This window comes from Tyto alba, unplaced genomic scaffold, assembly GCF_018691265.1.
Source record: "Tyto alba isolate M040663 unplaced genomic scaffold, T.alba_DEE_v4.0 Super-Scaffold_11, whole genome shotgun sequence".
Classification (NCBI taxonomy): Eukaryota; Metazoa; Chordata; class Aves; order Strigiformes; family Tytonidae; genus Tyto; species Tyto alba.
Genome location: NW_024881273.1, coordinates 5,887,389 through 5,905,704, shown reverse-complemented (window position 1 = coordinate 5,905,704; position 18,316 = coordinate 5,887,389). Strand labels below are relative to the sequence as shown.

Sequence of the window (18,316 nt, the reverse complement as noted above, 5' to 3'; positions counted from 1 at the left end):
AGCGGGACGGGCGTCCAGCCGCAGCAGCGCTGCCCCTCTGCTGTGGGGGGGGGGGGGGAAGCATCAAAGCCTCTTCCTGAGGGCTGAGCCCCAGCGCGCTCTGCGGATAATATAAGGAGAAAAAAAAAAAAAAAAAAAAAAAAAAAAAAAAAAAAAAAAAGGGGTTTATTAAACACAGCCGGTTGGTAAGCCTCGCCGCGCCACGACGGGGCCAGCTGGAGGACTCTCGCCCCCGCGGGCCATAGAGAGCTGTGGCGAGAACAGCCTCGCCGGAAGCGGAAGTGAGCGCAGCGGCGGGCGCGCGGGGCCTTCCGGGCGGTGCGCAGGGCGGCGGGGAGCGCCATGGGGGACGATATGGACGTGATCCCCGAGCGGGAGATGAAGGTGAGGGGCTGCGGGAGAGCTAGGCGGGGGGTGTGGGTGTGGGTGTGGGTGTGGGTGTGGGTGTGGGTGTGGGTGTGGGTGTGGGTGTGGGTGTGGGTGTGGGTGTGGGTGTGGGTGTGTGCGCGCGTGGAGTTGACAGTCGGTTTGGGCCGTTGGCTCGGGCCCTGAGGGGAGCGGGGCTTGGCTTGGGCTGTGAGGGGTGGTAGGCTACGGGAGAGGCTTGGCTTGGGCCGTGGGGCTGGCAGGCTGGTGTGTGTGAGGGGGTGATGTTGGCTCGGGTGGTGGCAGGGGCCTCCTGAGGCAGTCTTGCCCGGTCTGTGAAGCTCTTGAGGACTTTTCGGCGGAGTTTGGTGCGAGTCCGTGGAGTGGAAGAGGGGGGGGAGTGGCATGGCCTGTGGTGGAGAGGGGTCTTGGTAAAGCCTGGGGGAGGAGAGGCAGAACGTGAGAGTTGGAGGAACCTTCAATTGGGAGAGGAGCGACATGTTTCTAAGTCCTCTGTCAGCATTCCTTGTGCTGGGAATCTCCTGATTTGGGGAACATCACGTGTGGTTGTCTGCTGTATGACAATGTAAACTGAGGTCTTGCTGTGTGGTGCCAGCCTAGCCCGTGGCTGTGTTTGCCAAAGTGTTACTGTGGGGCTGTGTAAGCAGGGACGTGGGGGGATGGATTCTTGAAGCCCATGCAAATCTTCGAGCAGAAAGCAGCTGCGCAGAAACGAGGGAGTTGGCCTGTTTGTTTTGCAGAAGGTCCTAGTTCCCACAGCCTCCTCAGGTTGCAGGAATGTACTTAGTGCTTTGGCAGTAATTTGGAAATAAAGTTCAGATGCTTGACTTGAGTTCCTGGCGTTAGGTCCTGTGTTCTGATCAACAGTTGGCACCTTGGGAAGAGAGACTCATTCCTAAGGGGAACCTCAGATTTTGCATGGCAATAGTGCAACTGCAGTTTCTCAATTGAGTTTGTGTTTCAGTAGTTTTTATCTCTCCCTCTGCTTTTCTTTTCCTCCTTTTACAAAAGGATAATGTAAATTATGAGAGAAACTAATGCAAAAAATAAGTCTGATTATACAAAATAATTAGTGGGGCTGGGGGGAAGGAATAACCATATCAATTCTGTGTGTCATAAATTACAGTAGCAAATAAAGATGCATCTAGGCAGATGTGAGCTTTGTGGCAACAAGTTTGTTCAATCATGTTGTATCTCTGCTTTGTTCCTTTCTCTTTCTTTTTTTCTTCTGTATCCGTTGGCTAATTTTGGTATGTTTCTGACTAGTTTAGATGTCTTGGACAGATTCAGCTCGTACAGCTTTTATGAATGTAAGCACTGGGTAGAAGATAGATTAATGGTAAAAATGTGGTGTGATCTCTGTCTTTCTTAGATGAGACAGAAAGTGGGATGGGATGGCTGGTGATGGTGTGGGTGTGGACTCTGCCTTGGCAGGTGTTTTGCAGCTCTCCGGGAGAGGCTTTTCAATTTACTGTGTTAGAGAAACTGAAGTAAACAATTCCTCTCTGCCAGCATATATACAGCTACTTCCCAACTCTCTTACAACAGGATTTTCAGTTCAGAGCACTGAAGAAGGTCCGTATCTTTGATGCTCCAGATGATCTTCCCAAAGAACGTTCCAGTCTCCTTGCAGTGTCTAACAAATATGGGCTGATATTTGCTGGTGGAGGAACCAGCCTGCAGATCTTTCACACTAGAAATCTTCTAATGCAAAACCAGCTGGGAGAGGATCCCAATAAAATTGGTAAGGCACACTCATGTCTCATGGTCTTTTATGATATGGAGCTCGTGGCTTCCAGTACAGTCTTTGTCATGCTCTTTCATGCATTTGAAATTACCAAGTGTTCTCGCGTGAGAAGGCAGGAACAATATTTCTTGTCCCTCTAGCTGAAATGAAGTGCAGTTGTTGGGAATGTTTCACCAGGGTGCTCTGTGCAAGTCTCATTCCGGTTTGGTCCCCTGTGTTCAGTGCCTGCCATACAGTGAGGTTGACTTTTCCTACTTCAGAATTTACCCCTTTCCTTGCAGCCACACACTGTCTTGGTAGCCAGTCTTTGAGCTGTGAACCTGTGTGTGCGTCAGGGATGTGTGTGAGTGGAGGGACGGAGTTCTTACGCTGAGTTACTCACTGACTAAACGACTGTCCTGCAAGACAGGAAGCAATCAATGTTCCACCACCTAAGTGCAAAATGGTTTTCGTTCTCCTGTTGTCCTTAGTAACTGTACCACTCGAGGTATTCATGTGCATACATAAGTAAAACCAAAAATCCATCCACTTATTTTTCTTCCAGGAAAGGAGGAAGGAAAATGGAATTTCCTTTTCTTAGGGATTTGGCAGCTCTTGAGACTGTATTGATAGAGATTAAAGGATTTGCTTTCACTTTTTTTTTTTTTTTTTAAATACGTTAGCATAAACGTGTTCCAATGGTATTGTTTTACAAGAACAGCTATTTAAATTTGTCCCATTTGTTCTATCTTCTTTTTCTTTTGTGTTTTAAGTGGAGAATGTTCAGAGTACCTTAGTTCCCATGAAGTTTCCTGTGCAGCACCTGGCTCTGAGCTGTGATAATCTCACACTGTCTGTCTGTATGATGTCCAGTGAGATTGGTTCCTTCATTGGCTTTTTTGATGTCCGCACGTTCTTAAATCAGGTAAAGCACACGCAAAGTGGGGTTTTGTGTTTGTTTCTTTCATAACACAGTAGGAGGAGAGGCATAGCTTGGGTGGGATTTTCTGTCTCTCTGTGGGAAATGTCTTTAAAAGGAATTGTTCAGTAAACTCAAAATCATCTTCTTATTTTTATCAGACGTTAATTTATTGGAAGGTCAAAACCTCTTTGAATTATGACTTTGGGAGGACTTGGTTTTGTTCTCAACCTTTGACTGTCCCATGTATTTGTCTTTCCTAAAAGGCAAAACAGCAGAAACGTGCATTTGCTTACCACAAACTGGCCAAGGACTCGGGAAGCGCAGCAGTTGTCAATGACCTAAAGTGGAACCCTGCTAGCCCCGCCATGGTGGCCATCTGCCTGTCCGATGGCAGCATCTCTGTCCTGCAGGTCACGGACTCTGTGAAAGTGTATGCCACACTGCCTTCTTCTGTAGCTGTGACATCTGGTGAGTGGCAGCCTTGGATAGGATACAGAATGTCAGACACTGGAGAGTAGAAGCAGGTTGATAGGTGTAAAAAGACAGGCTGTTATTCTTGGGATGAGATTTCTTACCAAAAAAAAAAAAAAAATTCTTCACAGAAAGGAAGGATTTAAACTCCTAAGACTCCGAAAATGTGTTGCAATGTAACTGTTCTTTTCCAGTTGATTGAAGTTGCTGTGTCTTGTGAATTAGTTAAATGTGTCCACCTGTGGTTTCTGCTGTCTCAGGTTTGACTGTCATTTCCAAGGAAGCAGGCAAATAAGACTCATTATCTGTTGGTTTTTGATCTGTGCAGTCTTGCTTTCTCTGTGACTGCATGGCTCCCTATTTGTTTAATTCAGTATTAAGTCAGTGTTTTTACAGGGGGAAAAAAACCTGCAGTTTTAATTTATTGATTGTGCATTTGTGGGGCCTTTGTAACTCTCCAGTTCCTTAGTGCTAATGAAATTCTCTTTTTTGCTTAGTGTGTTGGAGTCCAAAGGGAAAACAACTGGCTGTAGGGAGGCAAAATGGCACTGTGGTGCAATATCTGCCGGTAGGTATTGTTGCTAGTAAGGCCTTATGTCTAATCACTAGTTTGCAGAATGCTTTATTTTCTTCACATTGCAAGCTATGGAGTTTGGTCAGGTGGCACATGGTGTGAGCCATGTGAAACTGCTCAAGCACGTCAGTAATATTAAAGTGTCTTAGACCAAAGCTGGGTTTAGTTTAAGGTTTGCACCTGTGAGTGAAAAGTCATGATTTCAGAGTGGCACATAATGAGTGTTAAAGAGTGGGTAAGTTGCTCTAAACCAGTTCTTGGAGCTTTCTCCAAAACTTGCAATAGGCTTTGTTTGTTGAGTTTGGTTTTTTCTTTGTATTTAAGAGTAGTTTTATTTGCAGAATCTGCAGGAGAAGAAAGTAATCCCTTGTCCTCCTTTTTATGACTCAGACAATCCCGTTAAAGGTACGTATTTTTATTCCTTTTTAACTTGTTTTCCCTTTGAAAATATTTGTACTCATTGCTTTTCATGTTGTTTTTAGTTATCGCAGCTGCATACTGCAATGGTTATGTAATTACAGTGTGGTTTTTATATTTTTCCAAATATTTTTTTATGCTTTATCTCTGGGTTGCGTAGAAAAAATTACCAGTCGGCCAGAGTCCTTGTCTATTTCTAGAATGTTTTAAATATGCATTTTAAGGGTTATTTTTTGCTTGTCGATGTGATAGACAGTACTGTCACAAGTAATCTCCCTTTAGCTTGAAGATTTCTGGATATAAATCCTATTCTCCTATTTCTTGTGAGGTTCATCTCATCATCTTGACTCTTCAATAAAATGACAAAGCAGTAAGTTTAGAAAAGCAGAAGCACTTCATTTGGGTATGCCAAAATATCATCCATGTTTGGAAACACTGGCGTTGTCTTGCCTGTGGTACTGTCAAGCAAATCAAATACATTCTTTTGGCTTGTGTTTGAAATTTCTGGGATCAAATAGTTTTTATGCCTAATAGGATTGATCTTCTGCAGACAAATCATTGAAATTCTTTATCTTGGTAGTTTAGAAGTTAGTGATTGCTTGTGTGTTGTTTACCTTTGAGTGCTGTGCACAGGTAAAATCAATATACAGTGAAGTATTGTTCTGAAGTGATTCTGGCTGAGGTATTTGTTTCCTTCTCTTTCAGTTTTGGATGTACTGTGGATTGGCACATATGTTTTTACTATTGTGTATGCAGCGGCTGATGGGACACTGGAAACACCTCCAGAAGTGGTTATAGCCATATTGCCCGTAAGTGCCAGCAAATCCCAACGACAGAAGTGTTTGTTGCTTGTTCTTGACTTGTTTATTGCAATGGCAAGTTGTTTTTATTATTCACATTGGCATCATGGAGAATTTGAGTTTGGTACTACTGCAAATCATGGATTTGGCGTTGGGGGGATTTTGTGGAGGAAGTAGTATCCACTTGAAAACCAATTAGTAACCTGTTCTCTGCTGAGATCAAATTATGATGTGAAGACTTCTGGCCTCTAAAGTAAATGCTTGGGAAGAAAACTTTACCTTATGTACAGTCCTGATACATTTTTTTTTGTGTGTGTATGTGTAATTTTTGTTTAGATTGAAGAGACTTTTAGGCATGATGATATGCTTTTATTTAATATCAAGTTTTCCATTGCTGGGGGTCGTTGTGAGATCTCAATTCCCTGGTACCTCTACTGTTCTGTTGTCTTTCGGGGGAGGGCTTTGGTTTGTTGGCTTTGTTTATTTTTTCAAGTGGTCTCATGAAGCCTGTTCTCTTGAATGGGAGATTACTTGATTTCTGCATTGGAAGGTAAAGTATCAATGTTGGTCTTACAGAAAAAGGAAGAGAAGAGACCAGAGAAGTTTGTGAATTTCATGGAGCCTTGCTATGGGAGCTGCACAGAGAGACAGCATCATTACTTCCTCAACTATGTTGAGGAATGGTGAGTGGCAGGGATCATGGCAAGGTCTTTCCCATGTTATGCATGTCTGAGTGGTCAGTGCTTCCCCCTATATTGTATTCCTCCTCTTAGTAAACTGTATAATACCTGAATATGAGAGAAATGAAATAAAATTGTTATTTTGAAAATGCGTTGTAAAAGTACAGCTAGTTTCTCCTGCATGCTTTATCTCCATGCCAACATACTCATTTGTTTGATGAGAATTACTATGATTTCATGGAGGTACATAAGATTGTTTAAAATCTGTCATAACCGTTTCCCTTAAGATTGTAAGTCATAGATTGGGTAAAACATGACCTTTTGTCTCACTTAATTGTGTATCTGCGTGAAAAAGCTGTTCCTGACTTTTCAACTACCTGACTTGGACCATCATTATTTATAATGATACAGTGCCTATGAAATCATTGGTTGGCAAGGGAATTCAGCCCCTGATGACTAGTTTTAAACAAGATTAAAAAAAAAATTAAAAAATTCTGTGGTGATGTAACCAGTCATGTTTCCCTCATCTTGGGAGGAAAAGTCAGTTTTATATTGTTATGTGTATTCTTAGTTATGAATTTATATGGAGGATAACAAATTGTGGAGCTGGTGACCTTGCTATGGATTGTTCTGTTGATTTTAATCTATTTGTATCTGTGATTACAGGGATCTAGTTCTGGCAGCTTCAGCAGCTTCCACAGAAGTCAGCATTCTTGCCAGGCAAGGGGATCAGGTAATACTGTTCCTGTTGCATTTGTGCATAGGTACCTCCTTCTTCTCAAAAATCTAAGCAAGTATAACCAATGGAAGATCTGGAATACAGTGAGATGGTTTATTTTTAAAAAACACCTCAAAAACAAACAAAACCCCTTTCTTTTTACATCTGAGTTGTACAGAATGTTAAAATAAATGCAGTTCTTAAATGAACAAGAGATCTGAGTGATACAAAAGAGAAGAGATAAACATAAACACAGTGTGTTGTGAACCAAGTACCAGAATTCTCTTTTTCATGACTCCCTTGGCAGTCTCAAACTTTTCAGGCTCACTGTAATAAAGTGATTCATGTGAGGTCATCAACTGAAGTTAAACATTAAAACTGTCTGACTAACTCTGACATGTGATGACGTGTGAGAAATCACTCACAAATCTGTGAAGAGCCCTGATACTTCTGGTGTTTGTTAATCTGACAAATTTAAGTAGATGCTCTCTAGCTTTTTTGCAGTCTTACCTTTCAACTGTAATAAGCTAGAGTTCTGAAGAAGGCTGATCACAGGAAAGCAGTTGTCAAAATAACATTACTTTTTGCAGAACTGGGAGTCATGGGTTTTGGAGGACTCCAGCAGAGCAGAACTTCCTGTGACAGATAAGAGCGATGACACTTTGCCTGTTGGCGTTGCTGTAGACTACACCAGTAACATGCCTATCCCAATCAGTAAGTCTTGTTATTCTTTCTTGTGGAATAGTCTGATAATAGCAATATATGAGATATTTTTGAGGGGAAGCCTGGTGCCCGGGGTTCTGGGAGATCGTTATGAAAGGGAGAATGACACACATCCTGCCTTTTATACCAAGCCCACAGCACATGTGGGCTTACTTCTCTGTAAGGATTCAAATGGCAAAGTGTTAAATACTGTTCTTCCTTAAAGCTTTCAGCAGCCTGGGATACTCCACTAACAGACATGGCAAACAAAGCACCTGCGTTATGTCTGTGTTTCACAGAGCTGGGATAATAGTGAGTTTAAGGGAGTCATATTCTAACACGAGGGATTTCAGACTGCCTGGGAGGTTTTCTTTATTCTTGTAGCTTCTGTCATTTTGCAGAACTGTTATGTGTGAAGTACGTTTGCACTGATCTAAAGGGAAAGTGGGTTAGTTTCAAAGCCAGAAAAAGCAAAGTTCATTGAGGTGAATGCGTAGGTCTTAATGCTGCTCTGAAGCACAGGGCCGGTACTGACTGAACCCTGCTGTGCTCTACATCTAGCCAGTTACGTTATTGCTGTACCTTCTGCACTGCCTGGAGGCTCTTCAAAGCACCTTGTCAGAGGCTGAAGCTGAAGGTACATCTAAGCTATTGTGTTGTACCTTAGTGAATTCTGAAAACTCTCCCTTGAAACCCAGAGACAGATTGAAATAGAGATGCCTTCAGGCAGAGTGCAAGGTACTGCAGTCAGGAGTTCCTGAAGAGCACAGGAGGGTGCTGATTAACTGAGAACTTTACCTGAACGAAAACCTACAGTAGGGAATTGAGGTCATACTTTGTACTTGGATGCAAAATTGAATTTGAAGCACTTTCTCTGTTAATCTAAACAGTTATTGGATTAAGGAATCTGCCAGAACAGCTTTTTTTAAGCCCAGGTTGTGCTGTCTTAGAGTTTTTAGAAAGGTTTTTGGAGGAGCTTTTTGCTAACACATTACCTGTGTTCTCACAGAGTGCAGTCAGCTTGGTTTTGGCTGTGCATTAATTGGTTTCACAGTTCACAGGAAGTTTGGATTACAGAGAAACCTAGTTTGCCCTGGAATTTGTTCCCATGTGGAAACAGCCCTTCCCTTGTATGCTTTTCCTGAAGAACCAATAGGTAGAGAAACATGGCCAGCCACTGCACTGCCTGACAAAGCACCGTGATTATAGCAGATTTTTTCCTGCATCCTAGATTTGCTGGGGTTTTTTGTTTAATTAAGCACAGTTAAACCGTTACAGAAATTTTTGGGGGAAATACAAGGAGTTGTGGCCTTTAACTGTGTTGAGAATATTTGAACTCAAGCAGACTAGGCTCAAAGCTGCAGCTGCACAAAACATAGGTATCTTATATTGGAGGTTCAGATTATTGGGATATTTGATGTTGACTTTCTTTAAAGTTAAAAGGATTGCTACCTAGCAGTTCTATTCTGTACTTTATGTATATGGATGTTAATGATGTGACAGGACCCAATGGAATGGGGATTGCTGAAAGGCATAGATTGCAGGAGGGTGCAGCATATAGCTGAAGAAAAAGGACTTCTTCAAAATATGAAAGAGCTTGGCACAGGAATTCATGGGTGGAAGTTGGGCTTTGTCATTCAGGAGATGGCATTTGATTGTCAGAATAACACTTCCTCTATGAATTTATGAAACATGAAGTCAGAAATAGGAAGGACTAAATAAGGAAAAAAAGAGAATTGGGCATTCACAGAGAAGCAAGGGAACAAAGATGCAAGTGAAAGCAAGAAGGGAGAAATGTAAGAAATATTATGCTAAGCAAGCTGCATGAAGGTGCCAATGACAGTAGGAACAGAACAGGAAACTTTGGCTGCAGGACTTATGTATGTGGTCTCTGGCAGGTGATGAGAAGACCCTTGCTCCAGCTCCAGTTCTGATCTTGCTCTCTACGGATGGTGTGCTCTGCCCGTTTTACATGATCAATCAAAACCCAGGGGTCAAATCGCTTATTGTGACCCCAGAGCCCTTGCTGTTAGTAGGGGAGAGAGTTCCAAAATCAGCAGGTAAGTGCTCCAGTGGGTTAGGGAAACACTTGCATTTGTGGATTTTTGTCATCTTCATCTGTAAGTTTGGTAGTCAGACATGTATGTGGTCACAGAAAATATATTTTTTTTCTTGATAATGGGGAGACGTTCTTGGGGGTTTTGTGCTCCCAGGACTGTTCTCTGTCTTTGGCACATCAGTGTGAAATTACCTAGTCCTGTCCATTATGCAGGGTCTCAAGCACTTTGCAGGCTGCACACTTAGACTCTGCTGTGCAATCAAGCTTTGGGGAACAGGGCCAAAGCAATTCTAGGAGGCCCTTTGCCTGGCTTTGGGGTACATGACTGGAACTGCAGCAGTGACTGCAGGCTCTGCCTGGGAACAAGGATCAAGCGCTGTGCAGACCCAGAGCATGGTCCGTATGCTGCAGAGGTGATGGTTTTCCTTCCTGTGCTTTGCCACAAAAGGCCTTGATATGAACTAAGGTGTGTGGCTGCAGCGAAAGCTTATTTAAACAATAGCTTTCTGCTGCACCATGAAATTGTGTTAGCAGGTAGAGTAATAGTTTTATCTGAGTTATGCATGTGTTGCCATATGCAGTGTGAAGTAGGCAGTTTCCTGTGCTAGGGTAGGTAGGTAAGCTGATTGTTTTGCTTGTCTGCATGCATGCAGACATAATTGCAAACCCACCATTTTCTTCCGTAAGCCCAAATTTCGCTTCTCATTCCTCAAACAATGCTTTTGTTTGGCAGCCTGCCTCTCTGCAGCACTGGCTGACTTGTGTGCTGCCAGCCTGTTTTATTTGAGATGGCAGGAACCTCATCAAAATCAATGGAGAAAGGTGAAGCCTTTTCACAAGAAATTCAAGACAACATTAATCTAGACAGACTGTAGTATTGATTGTGGCTTGGACTTTGTGCAGTTTCTGTATCACTTACTGGGTTTGGAGACTGGAAGCCTGGCTCTGCCATCTCTCTTCCTCACTCTACCGTCTGTCCAGTGAGCGAGATAATGCTGAACTGTCCCCATCAAATAGCATTTGGCCTTGCAGTACCTTCTGCCATTAGTCAGTGCAGCCAAATGAGTCTCTCCCCCATTTGTCTTTCTGCAGGAAGTACTGCCACAACTCCAACCACTCCTCCAACTGCTTTAAAGCCTGACACAGTACCAGGTGTTGCTGCTGCCACGCCTGCCTCAAGTCAGCCTCCTGCAGGGAGTGGAGCAGCTGCTTTTTCCTTTATGCCTTCAACTGTGAAGATGCCAGGCTCTACGGGCAGTGATCCTCCACCTTACCCCTTTGCCACCGATGCCTCCACACAAGCTGTGGCTCCCAGTCTGACTGGAGCAGCAACATTCTCTTTCTCCTCTGCTTCTCCGAAGTCATCCATGACTCCCGCTCCTTCTGGAGGCACCACTACAGCTACCGTCACCTCCTTTTCGTTTGGATCCATGAACTTTAAACCAGCTACAGACAGCTCACCTGGGCCACCACTCTCCACACCACCTGCTGCACAGAAGTCATCTTTTGCCCCCTCATCTTCTTCAGTCAAAGTGAACCTCAATGAGAAGTAAATACAATATTTAATGCAGTGACTGGATACTTATTAAGTTGCTTCAGTCATGGGCAACGTGTGGTAGTTCTGACAATGTTTTCTGGCTTTTTGCCCTGACAGCTGTTCCCCATGCTCCCAAGAAAGCACTGAGGAAGCCTCTCTTTGTCCAAGACATAGCCATTTTGGCTGTGAAAACCCTCAGTGCTTCCCATCCTAGAGATTATTTTAATGGACAAAATATCAGTCCAGGGACGATGCCAAAAATTAGACTGATAATTTGCCAGGTTGACAGAGAACTAGTTTTTTCCTTCATTTGTTTCGTAGGTATCAGACAGTAATTTTGTGCCTTGGTTTGATGCAAATCATTGTAAAAGACTCTTGGGGAACACTGGGATTTGAACTCCTTTATGTCTGGGACTGGTTTAGTGTGGTGGTGATAGCACAAGTTTCTTTGTTTGAAGGTTCCTTACCCCCAGCCTAAAGAGTAACTTGCAGAGCTGAGAGGAAGCTGTACCCATAGCTGATGGATTTCTTTTCTGCTCCTGTGTTCAGTGGAGAAGGCATCAGATCTTTTGGTTTTGTTCTTAAGGGGATGCTTGGTCACTGAACTCAGGATCTGAAACCTTCAAAGCTTGTTCGTACCAACTGAAAGAAAGCTAACATTGATTAGAAACTATGCAAAATGGATTTGAGTGATGAGTGTTCTCAGATTTCATATACCCATTCTTCCCTCCAACTCCAGAGACTTGCTCTCTGTTTTTAGAAAGAATGGTTTAAAACACGGGGCTGTGTTAGTTGGAGCTGCTTTCAATGGAGAGCAATTTCCATGTAAATGCATCATAAGAAATTTCTGATGGTTCACATGATTATTTTTTAATTAGAAAAATCTTTACTATACCAGGATTCAGTGGCAGCTCTTATGGCTTCTTAAATTTTACGTTTTGTGTATAAAGCAAATGATACGCTTGTGAATTGACTGAATGTTTAAATTGGCTGCCTTGAGGAGCTGAGTTTGCAGATGAATAGAAAATCACATTTTCTAGCAGAATTCCTTGCTGCAGGGATGACACTGAAGGGCAGCTCAGATTTGCTATAGTTGGTGCTTTGGTTCAAAATGATGAGGTGCATTTTGAAGCAGAGCAGTGATTTTTGCTGGCATTTGGCTTTTGCTCACTGGGTGGGTCTATGGTAGCAGCCTTTGTGGTTCCACATATTCAGAAATGATCCTGAATGGCTCCTTCCAACCATCTCCAGAAGCTACACTTGTAACTTTGTATTTGGAGCTGGAGTTGTTGCTGATCCCAGAGGATGCTAATGTGTTAGAGCTTAGTGCTTCATTTTGGATGGGGGGAAACAGACAGAACCAGTTCAGAGCTTAAAGATGTTCTGCTTTCTGTTGCAGGTTCAGTGCTGTAGACACCTCTTCTCCTGCTAGCAGTGGTGGTCAGTGCACTTCCACAATGTTTTCATTCTCAACCACTTCAAAAACTGCTTCTGGAGGTCCTCTGAGCCAGTCCACACCCCCCCTCACAGCCTCTCCTACCACACCACTGAAGGCTTCGACCCCAGTGCCTGCTGCAGGTAGGAGGCTGATGCATATTGTTGGGAATAATGTACTATAAACTAAGTCCTAAAAGTTTTAGGACACAGCAAGCTTCATTTGGCTTCTTACTTTCTTGTTTTTCCTACTGCTTTTACTGATGCAGCAGACCTCCTGATTTGCACACTGTAATGATTTGATGGACTTAGTGCTGAAACTGAGAAGTTTTTCTATTTGTGTACTTTGTTCCCTAGAGAGCCATATGTGAAATGAATATATTCAGCGGCTTAAGTTCATCCAGAAGTTCTGGCATTTTCAGTGTTCTTTAATACAGCTTTGACTGAATATTTCTGGGCAGTCATACAAATCAGTGCCTTATCTTGCATCTGGAGTGACTTGAGTTCAAAATGGTCACAAATGAGTTTAAATTAGATAGCACTTATTTGTTAGCAGAATAATATTCCATCTCAAATGATCGTGTGACTGGGGGTCTTGAGGTCTGAATGACCTCAGGAGAGGTACAGCCAGATATTGCAGAGTGACAGTTGTTACTGCTAGCAAAGAAGTTGGATGGGAGTAAAACAGCACCTAAGGAAGGTGTGTTCTTGCACTGGGACTCATACAACAATTGCTTTCGGATTGACAGCAGTGATTATGGTTGTGTGATGGCAACCTGTTTTCTCAAGCTTCGTATAAGTTCATAAATTACTCTTCTTTTTAAATTCCAGTAGCGCGTCCTGCTCAAAATATGCCTTCGGCTTCTTTACTACAGAAGACAGCCAAAATCACCCCATTTGCAGCAAAGCCAAGCTCTACTCAGGTAATGTCAACTTGAGTGGATTCTTTAGAGGGTGGATGTTTTACATGGCTCATGATTTGCTTAGAACTCATTGCACTGTGTGACTATACTTAGCTCAAAGAATTAGCTAACTTTTGACATTTAAAATAGCAGCAAATCTGCGGGACTAAAACTATGTTCTATGCATGTCTTTAGAGAGCTGTGTTTTGATGTATGTTGTCATAATCAGAGTTGCAGAAACTAATTCTTCCTGTTGTTATGGCAATTAGGTTTCACAGCTTTCCTGGGTAATAAGCAGTCCAGAGATGCCTTGACTGTATTGAGAGACACCAAATTTGCTGGATATTAAAAATCAAAGCAGTAATACAGAGCAACACAGAAAGATTTCCTTTTCTACCATAAAGCTTTAGCCCCATATCTCCAGGCAGTCCACATCCTACTTTAAACATGCACATACCAGTCTTAGTTTGCTGTGGAACTAGTATTGATGCTTATGACAATTGTCTCCGTGGTGATTGGTGTCTGAATGGAGATTCTAACAGCAGGCCTTTTTTGATATTCTAAGCTCCCTGTTGCTAAGGATATATCCCTAATACTGGTTTTGGTTTGTTGTTTGGATTTTTAAATTTTTTTTAGGGCAAATCAGCACTCCCCAGCACAGCTTTAGAGAAACAGGCCCACCAGTGGAAGGATTCAGACCCTGTCATAGCAGGAATCAGAGAGGAGGTGAGATTTCCAAGCGGTTTTCTTCATTTTAGAAGCTGTTAAGACCACTGTATGGGTATACGGACACTTATTTTCATTTCACCTATGTTCTGATGGTGTCTGTCAGTAGTTTAGGAATCAGAATGGAAATTTTTCCCAAGATAATCAGCCTGGTTTATAATTGCTCTTTGTGTGTCCTGTTCAGTCATCTTTAATTTCAGCTGCTGTGCTGAAAAAATTGAGTATTCTTTCCTGCTAATATTCAAGAAGAATTTCCTGCTTTGGCTGCAAAGTGGCAGGTGTTTGATGGTGTAGTAGAAGCATTACCCAAGAGCTGCAACATTTGTTCTGGGCCCTGCTGTTTCAGTGGCTGCACTTTCTTCTGCTTGACTTTATAGATTGCACATTTTCAGAAGGAAATGGAGGAACTGAAGGCCCGGACTTCCAAAGCCTGTTTCCAAGTTGGTACTCCAGAGGAAATGAAGATGTTGCGAACTGAGTCAGATGATCTTCACACCTTCCTCTTGGAAATTAAAGAGACAACAGAGGTGAGCAGAGTATCTTCAAACTGTTTAGCTCCTTGGCAATGACTGTTCCTTACCTGATGTTCCTACTTAACCTGCTAAAGCTGGGCTGATGTAGATGGAACATCTGATTATGCTGCTTTAATATGGGGGTGACGTTTGCATTTCTGCTTTCAGGCAGATGCTTGCAGAAGCCCCTGTGCTAGACATGGCAGTGAAAAAATGTTACTTTGAACCTTGTCCCATCTGTTCTATTTGCAGTCGCTTCATGGAGATATTAGTATTCTGAAGACAACCTTGCTAGAGGGATTTGCAGGGGTAGAAGAGGCTAGAGAACAGAATGAACGGAATCATAGCTCGGGGTATTTACACTTGCTTTATAAGAAGCCTTTGGATCCCAAGAGTGAAGCACAGCTTCAGGTATGAAGCATATCAGCCAATTTCTAATCTAGAGTTTTAAATAAAACAAAACTGAGGCACATGTGTGCAGCTGCCCAGCAGTTTTGCTCTGCCCTAGGTATTTGCTGTTTCGACATAGTCTAGTAAAAGTGTGATGAGCTTTGTCTTCTATGAGGTTGCAAGACGTTGTGAAAATCCTCCTAAAAGCTCCTCTGTGGTGTTGCCATTTGCAGTGATGATTCAAAACTCCTGCTGAAGGGAAGTAGTTCACCTGAGATCCTAGTCTATTCTAAGCTTACAATGTTACTCATGACACTGTGTTCCTTCTCAGCCTGTAGTGTTTGCTCAGGGATTTCAGTTAAAAGAATTTTTTTTTTTTTTTCAGCACTTTATAGACAAGTTCTTGGAATTATTTTTATCTTCAGCAAGTGCCTTATGGAACAATTTGATGATTTATTATGACTTACAGAATTGTGTGGTTAATTTCATGGATGGCAGAGCATAAAGCTAAATGGTATTCTGAGAGCTGGGACACAAAGGAAAATAACCAGCAGTACATGAAGAGGCTTTCAAAGACCTGAAAGAGACTAGGGCTGAAGCACTCCTTTTGTTACAGCTCTGGTGCTGAGAGGGCTATTTAACCATAAGCAAAATAGAGTGAATGTGCCCTACGAATGATACTTGGTCTTTTTATACACTGGTAAGTTCCCCTCAAGGAGTTTGACTAGCAGGCCGAAAATACAATTGAATGTCATATATGTTACAGTAGGTATCGAGCATGCACACAGACAGTTACTAGAAATCATCTGACATGAAGTAATTTCTTTTAGGTCTGATCTCTCATCTTCACCTGGATTCTGTAGCTTGATTCACAGTCTTAATTGTATGCCTGCTTTGATGTCCAGTATGTGTCTGACATTTCAAGCTTGTGCTTATGATTTTAGAGGGATGATAATCTTGAAATGAGAGAGGATCATGAGGGAATAACAGAGCAGGAGAGAAGTGGAAGTGAATTGGAATGTAAGGAGATAGCTTTCAGGTCAATGAGTTTGAGAAAGACAGCTCTACTCTGACTCTTAAATTTTGTTCAGTCTACATCCCCATTCTCCTGGGTGAGAAAAGATCACTTTAGTCAACTTTGTGTATTAGTTTTCAATGAAGCTTTAAAGATTCTGAGGCTTTTCTGATGTCCAGACATACGGATTTGCTGTCCAGAGAGTTGTTGCTATATAATGCTCATAGTTGCTGGAGAGAGGAAACCTGTGCTTGGTAGTGTGTAACACTCAGCCCAGGTTAGGACTGGATTTGGTTTCAGGTTGGATATGTCACATTAGAATTTCACGCTCTATCTTGAAAACAGTTGCAGTGGAATTTTTCCCAATCTGTGTTACTTGGCTGCTTCATCGTTGTATTTAAGTGAGCGTTCTGTTGAGATGAGCTGAAACCAACTGTAGTTTCCATTTCTGTTTTATGAAATCGGAGCTCAAGACGTACATTCACAACAGGCTGGAGGGATGACAATAATGAGACTGAATACTGGTTTTGTTTAGGTAACAGGGCTTGTAGCCAGAGGTCCTTGGCTTAGTTGTGCCAGTTGTGCAACTATGTGGTTGTTGATAAGTCACTTTACTCTTTCTGTGCCTTTTTTTTTTTTTCCTACCTATAAAAGTCAAGTTAATTCCTTGCCTTAATGTGGGTGTTGTGAGCATTTGTGAATGTTTTAATGAATCATAGTCTGTGAACGCTGGTATCCTAGAGCCATGTGAATAGCCTGCAAAGCTTTGATCACCTATAATTGTTAGAAGTTTCAACATTGTAAAATGGGAGCAAATGACTCATATTCTGGATATGAGATTTGAAATAAGGTTTGTTTTGTGTAGTGGCTGATGTTTGTAAAACCCTTTCTGCAAAGACCTGGCAGTGTTTTGCAAACATTATGGAAAGTATTATTTCTAGTTGAAAGCTGGGATAAAATCTCCAAGCCAGGCCCTGTGGGTACCCTATTCATATAAGTAGATTTTCACTATGTTGGGTTCTGTTGTGATGATAAAACTTTCCAGGCAGAAATATGGGAAAGTGCCACCTGGCTTGGACTGGCTGAAGACCCTTTGGGATCATTTTCTTCAACTGAAACTGAGATTTCTGAAGTGAATTAAAAGCTAACTTTATTTTGTATGGTAGGAAATTCGACGCTTGCACCACTACGTGAAATTTGCTGTTCAGGATGTGAATGATGTTCTGGATTTGGAGTGGGATCGGCACCTGGAACAGAAGAGAAAGCAGAAGTAAGTAACTGAAATGGGAATACAGAACAACTGTAAGGAACATGTCAATGAATTGAGCATTAGTCTCTAATCAACAGAAAAAAGCCTTTTTCCATTTAACAGTATGATCTTTTTCAGAGGGTGTAGGAGTAAAGCTTGACTAACACACCTAATGGGAGTTAAAAGTTCAGACTATTTGGCTTCCTGTGTGTTACAAGCTTGCTGCATCTTGGTGTACAGTGTAAATAGTGCTTACAGAAAAAACTATAAGCTTTTTAGAAACCAAACGCATTCATTGGTGGTAGCCTTTCTAATATCTAAAACATCTTGAAGTAAATGAGCTGAATGAATAAACTTCTCCGAAGGAGAAATATGCATTTAAGATGAACCAGACTGCTTTGGTGTTCAAACCAAACCATGTTTGACCTCATGGAGTTTTAAGTAGTTAGAACAACTTAACTACTTCGTGTATGCATGCCTGCTTGTGGCCAGACATACAGAATGGTCCTTATCCCTGTCTCTTAAGGCGTCTGATAGTTCCTGAGCGAGAGACTTTGTTTAACACCCTGGCTAATAACCGGGAAATAATCAATCAGCAGAGGAAGAGACTAAATCAGCTCGTGAACAGCCTACAGCAGCTGCGACTGTATAATCAGACATCTCAGTGGAGTGTTCCCAGTGATACATCTTCTCTTAGCAGCGCTCAAAGGTATGTGAAACATGAGTTCCTGAGTGGTGTTGACACTCCTTCTCTCTTGCCCCCAGCAATGTTCAAGGGTGCACCCTAGGAAGAGTGATGGTTTGCGGATGTGGTATGAGAGGACAGGATGTCCTAAAAATGATACTAACCTATGCCTGGGTAATACAGAAGCTCATTGGTTATATTTTGTGACACACTGTTCAATGCTTATCAGAAATTTCCCCTAAAAGTTACATTTTTTTATAGTAAGCAGAATAATAGAGCCTCCAGGCTGAGGTACTGCTGGTTGTGTGAATTCAGGGTAAGAAGTGAATGGCTCTTGGAGTTTACAAAATAATTAAAGATGCCTGTGTTTAGATAGCACAATATCTAGTGGAGCCAGTTATTCTTGAGAT

General features: G+C 42.2%; 1 protein-coding gene across 6 annotated transcripts in view; it reads left to right on the top strand.

Moving 5' to 3' along the window:
* Positions 1-279: 279 nt before the first annotated feature.
* The window catches only part of NUP214 (nucleoporin 214), a 45,877-nt gene continuing 27,840 nt past the window's right edge, over positions 280-18,316 (top strand). For 4 of the 6 annotated variants that reach the window (XM_033012042.2, XM_033012038.2, XM_033012039.2 and 1 more), the window contains exons 1-19: positions 280-384; positions 1,936-2,131; positions 2,887-3,038; positions 3,299-3,503; positions 4,004-4,074; positions 4,422-4,485; positions 5,203-5,306; positions 5,874-5,980; positions 6,644-6,710; positions 7,286-7,409; positions 9,296-9,457; positions 10,549-11,005; positions 12,393-12,571; positions 13,259-13,350; positions 13,966-14,055; positions 14,433-14,582; positions 14,820-14,978; positions 17,139-17,242; positions 17,748-17,930. In XM_033012042.2, coding sequence (XP_032867933.2) covers positions 343-384; positions 1,936-2,131; positions 2,887-3,038; positions 3,299-3,503; positions 4,004-4,074; positions 4,422-4,485; positions 5,203-5,306; positions 5,874-5,980; positions 6,644-6,710; positions 7,286-7,409; positions 9,296-9,457; positions 10,549-11,005; positions 12,393-12,571; positions 13,259-13,350; positions 13,966-14,055; positions 14,433-14,582; positions 14,820-14,978; positions 17,139-17,242; positions 17,748-17,930 — 2,708 coding nt within the window. In that variant the 5' untranslated portion in view covers positions 280-342. The remainder of the gene's footprint in view (positions 385-1,935; positions 2,132-2,886; positions 3,039-3,298; positions 3,504-4,003; positions 4,075-4,421; positions 4,486-5,202; positions 5,307-5,873; positions 5,981-6,643; positions 6,711-7,285; positions 7,410-9,295; positions 9,458-10,548; positions 11,006-12,392; positions 12,572-13,258; positions 13,351-13,965; positions 14,056-14,432; positions 14,583-14,819; positions 14,979-17,138; positions 17,243-17,747; positions 17,931-18,316) is intronic. The other 2 variants (XM_033012043.2, XM_033012040.2) reach the window with 1 other exon arrangement.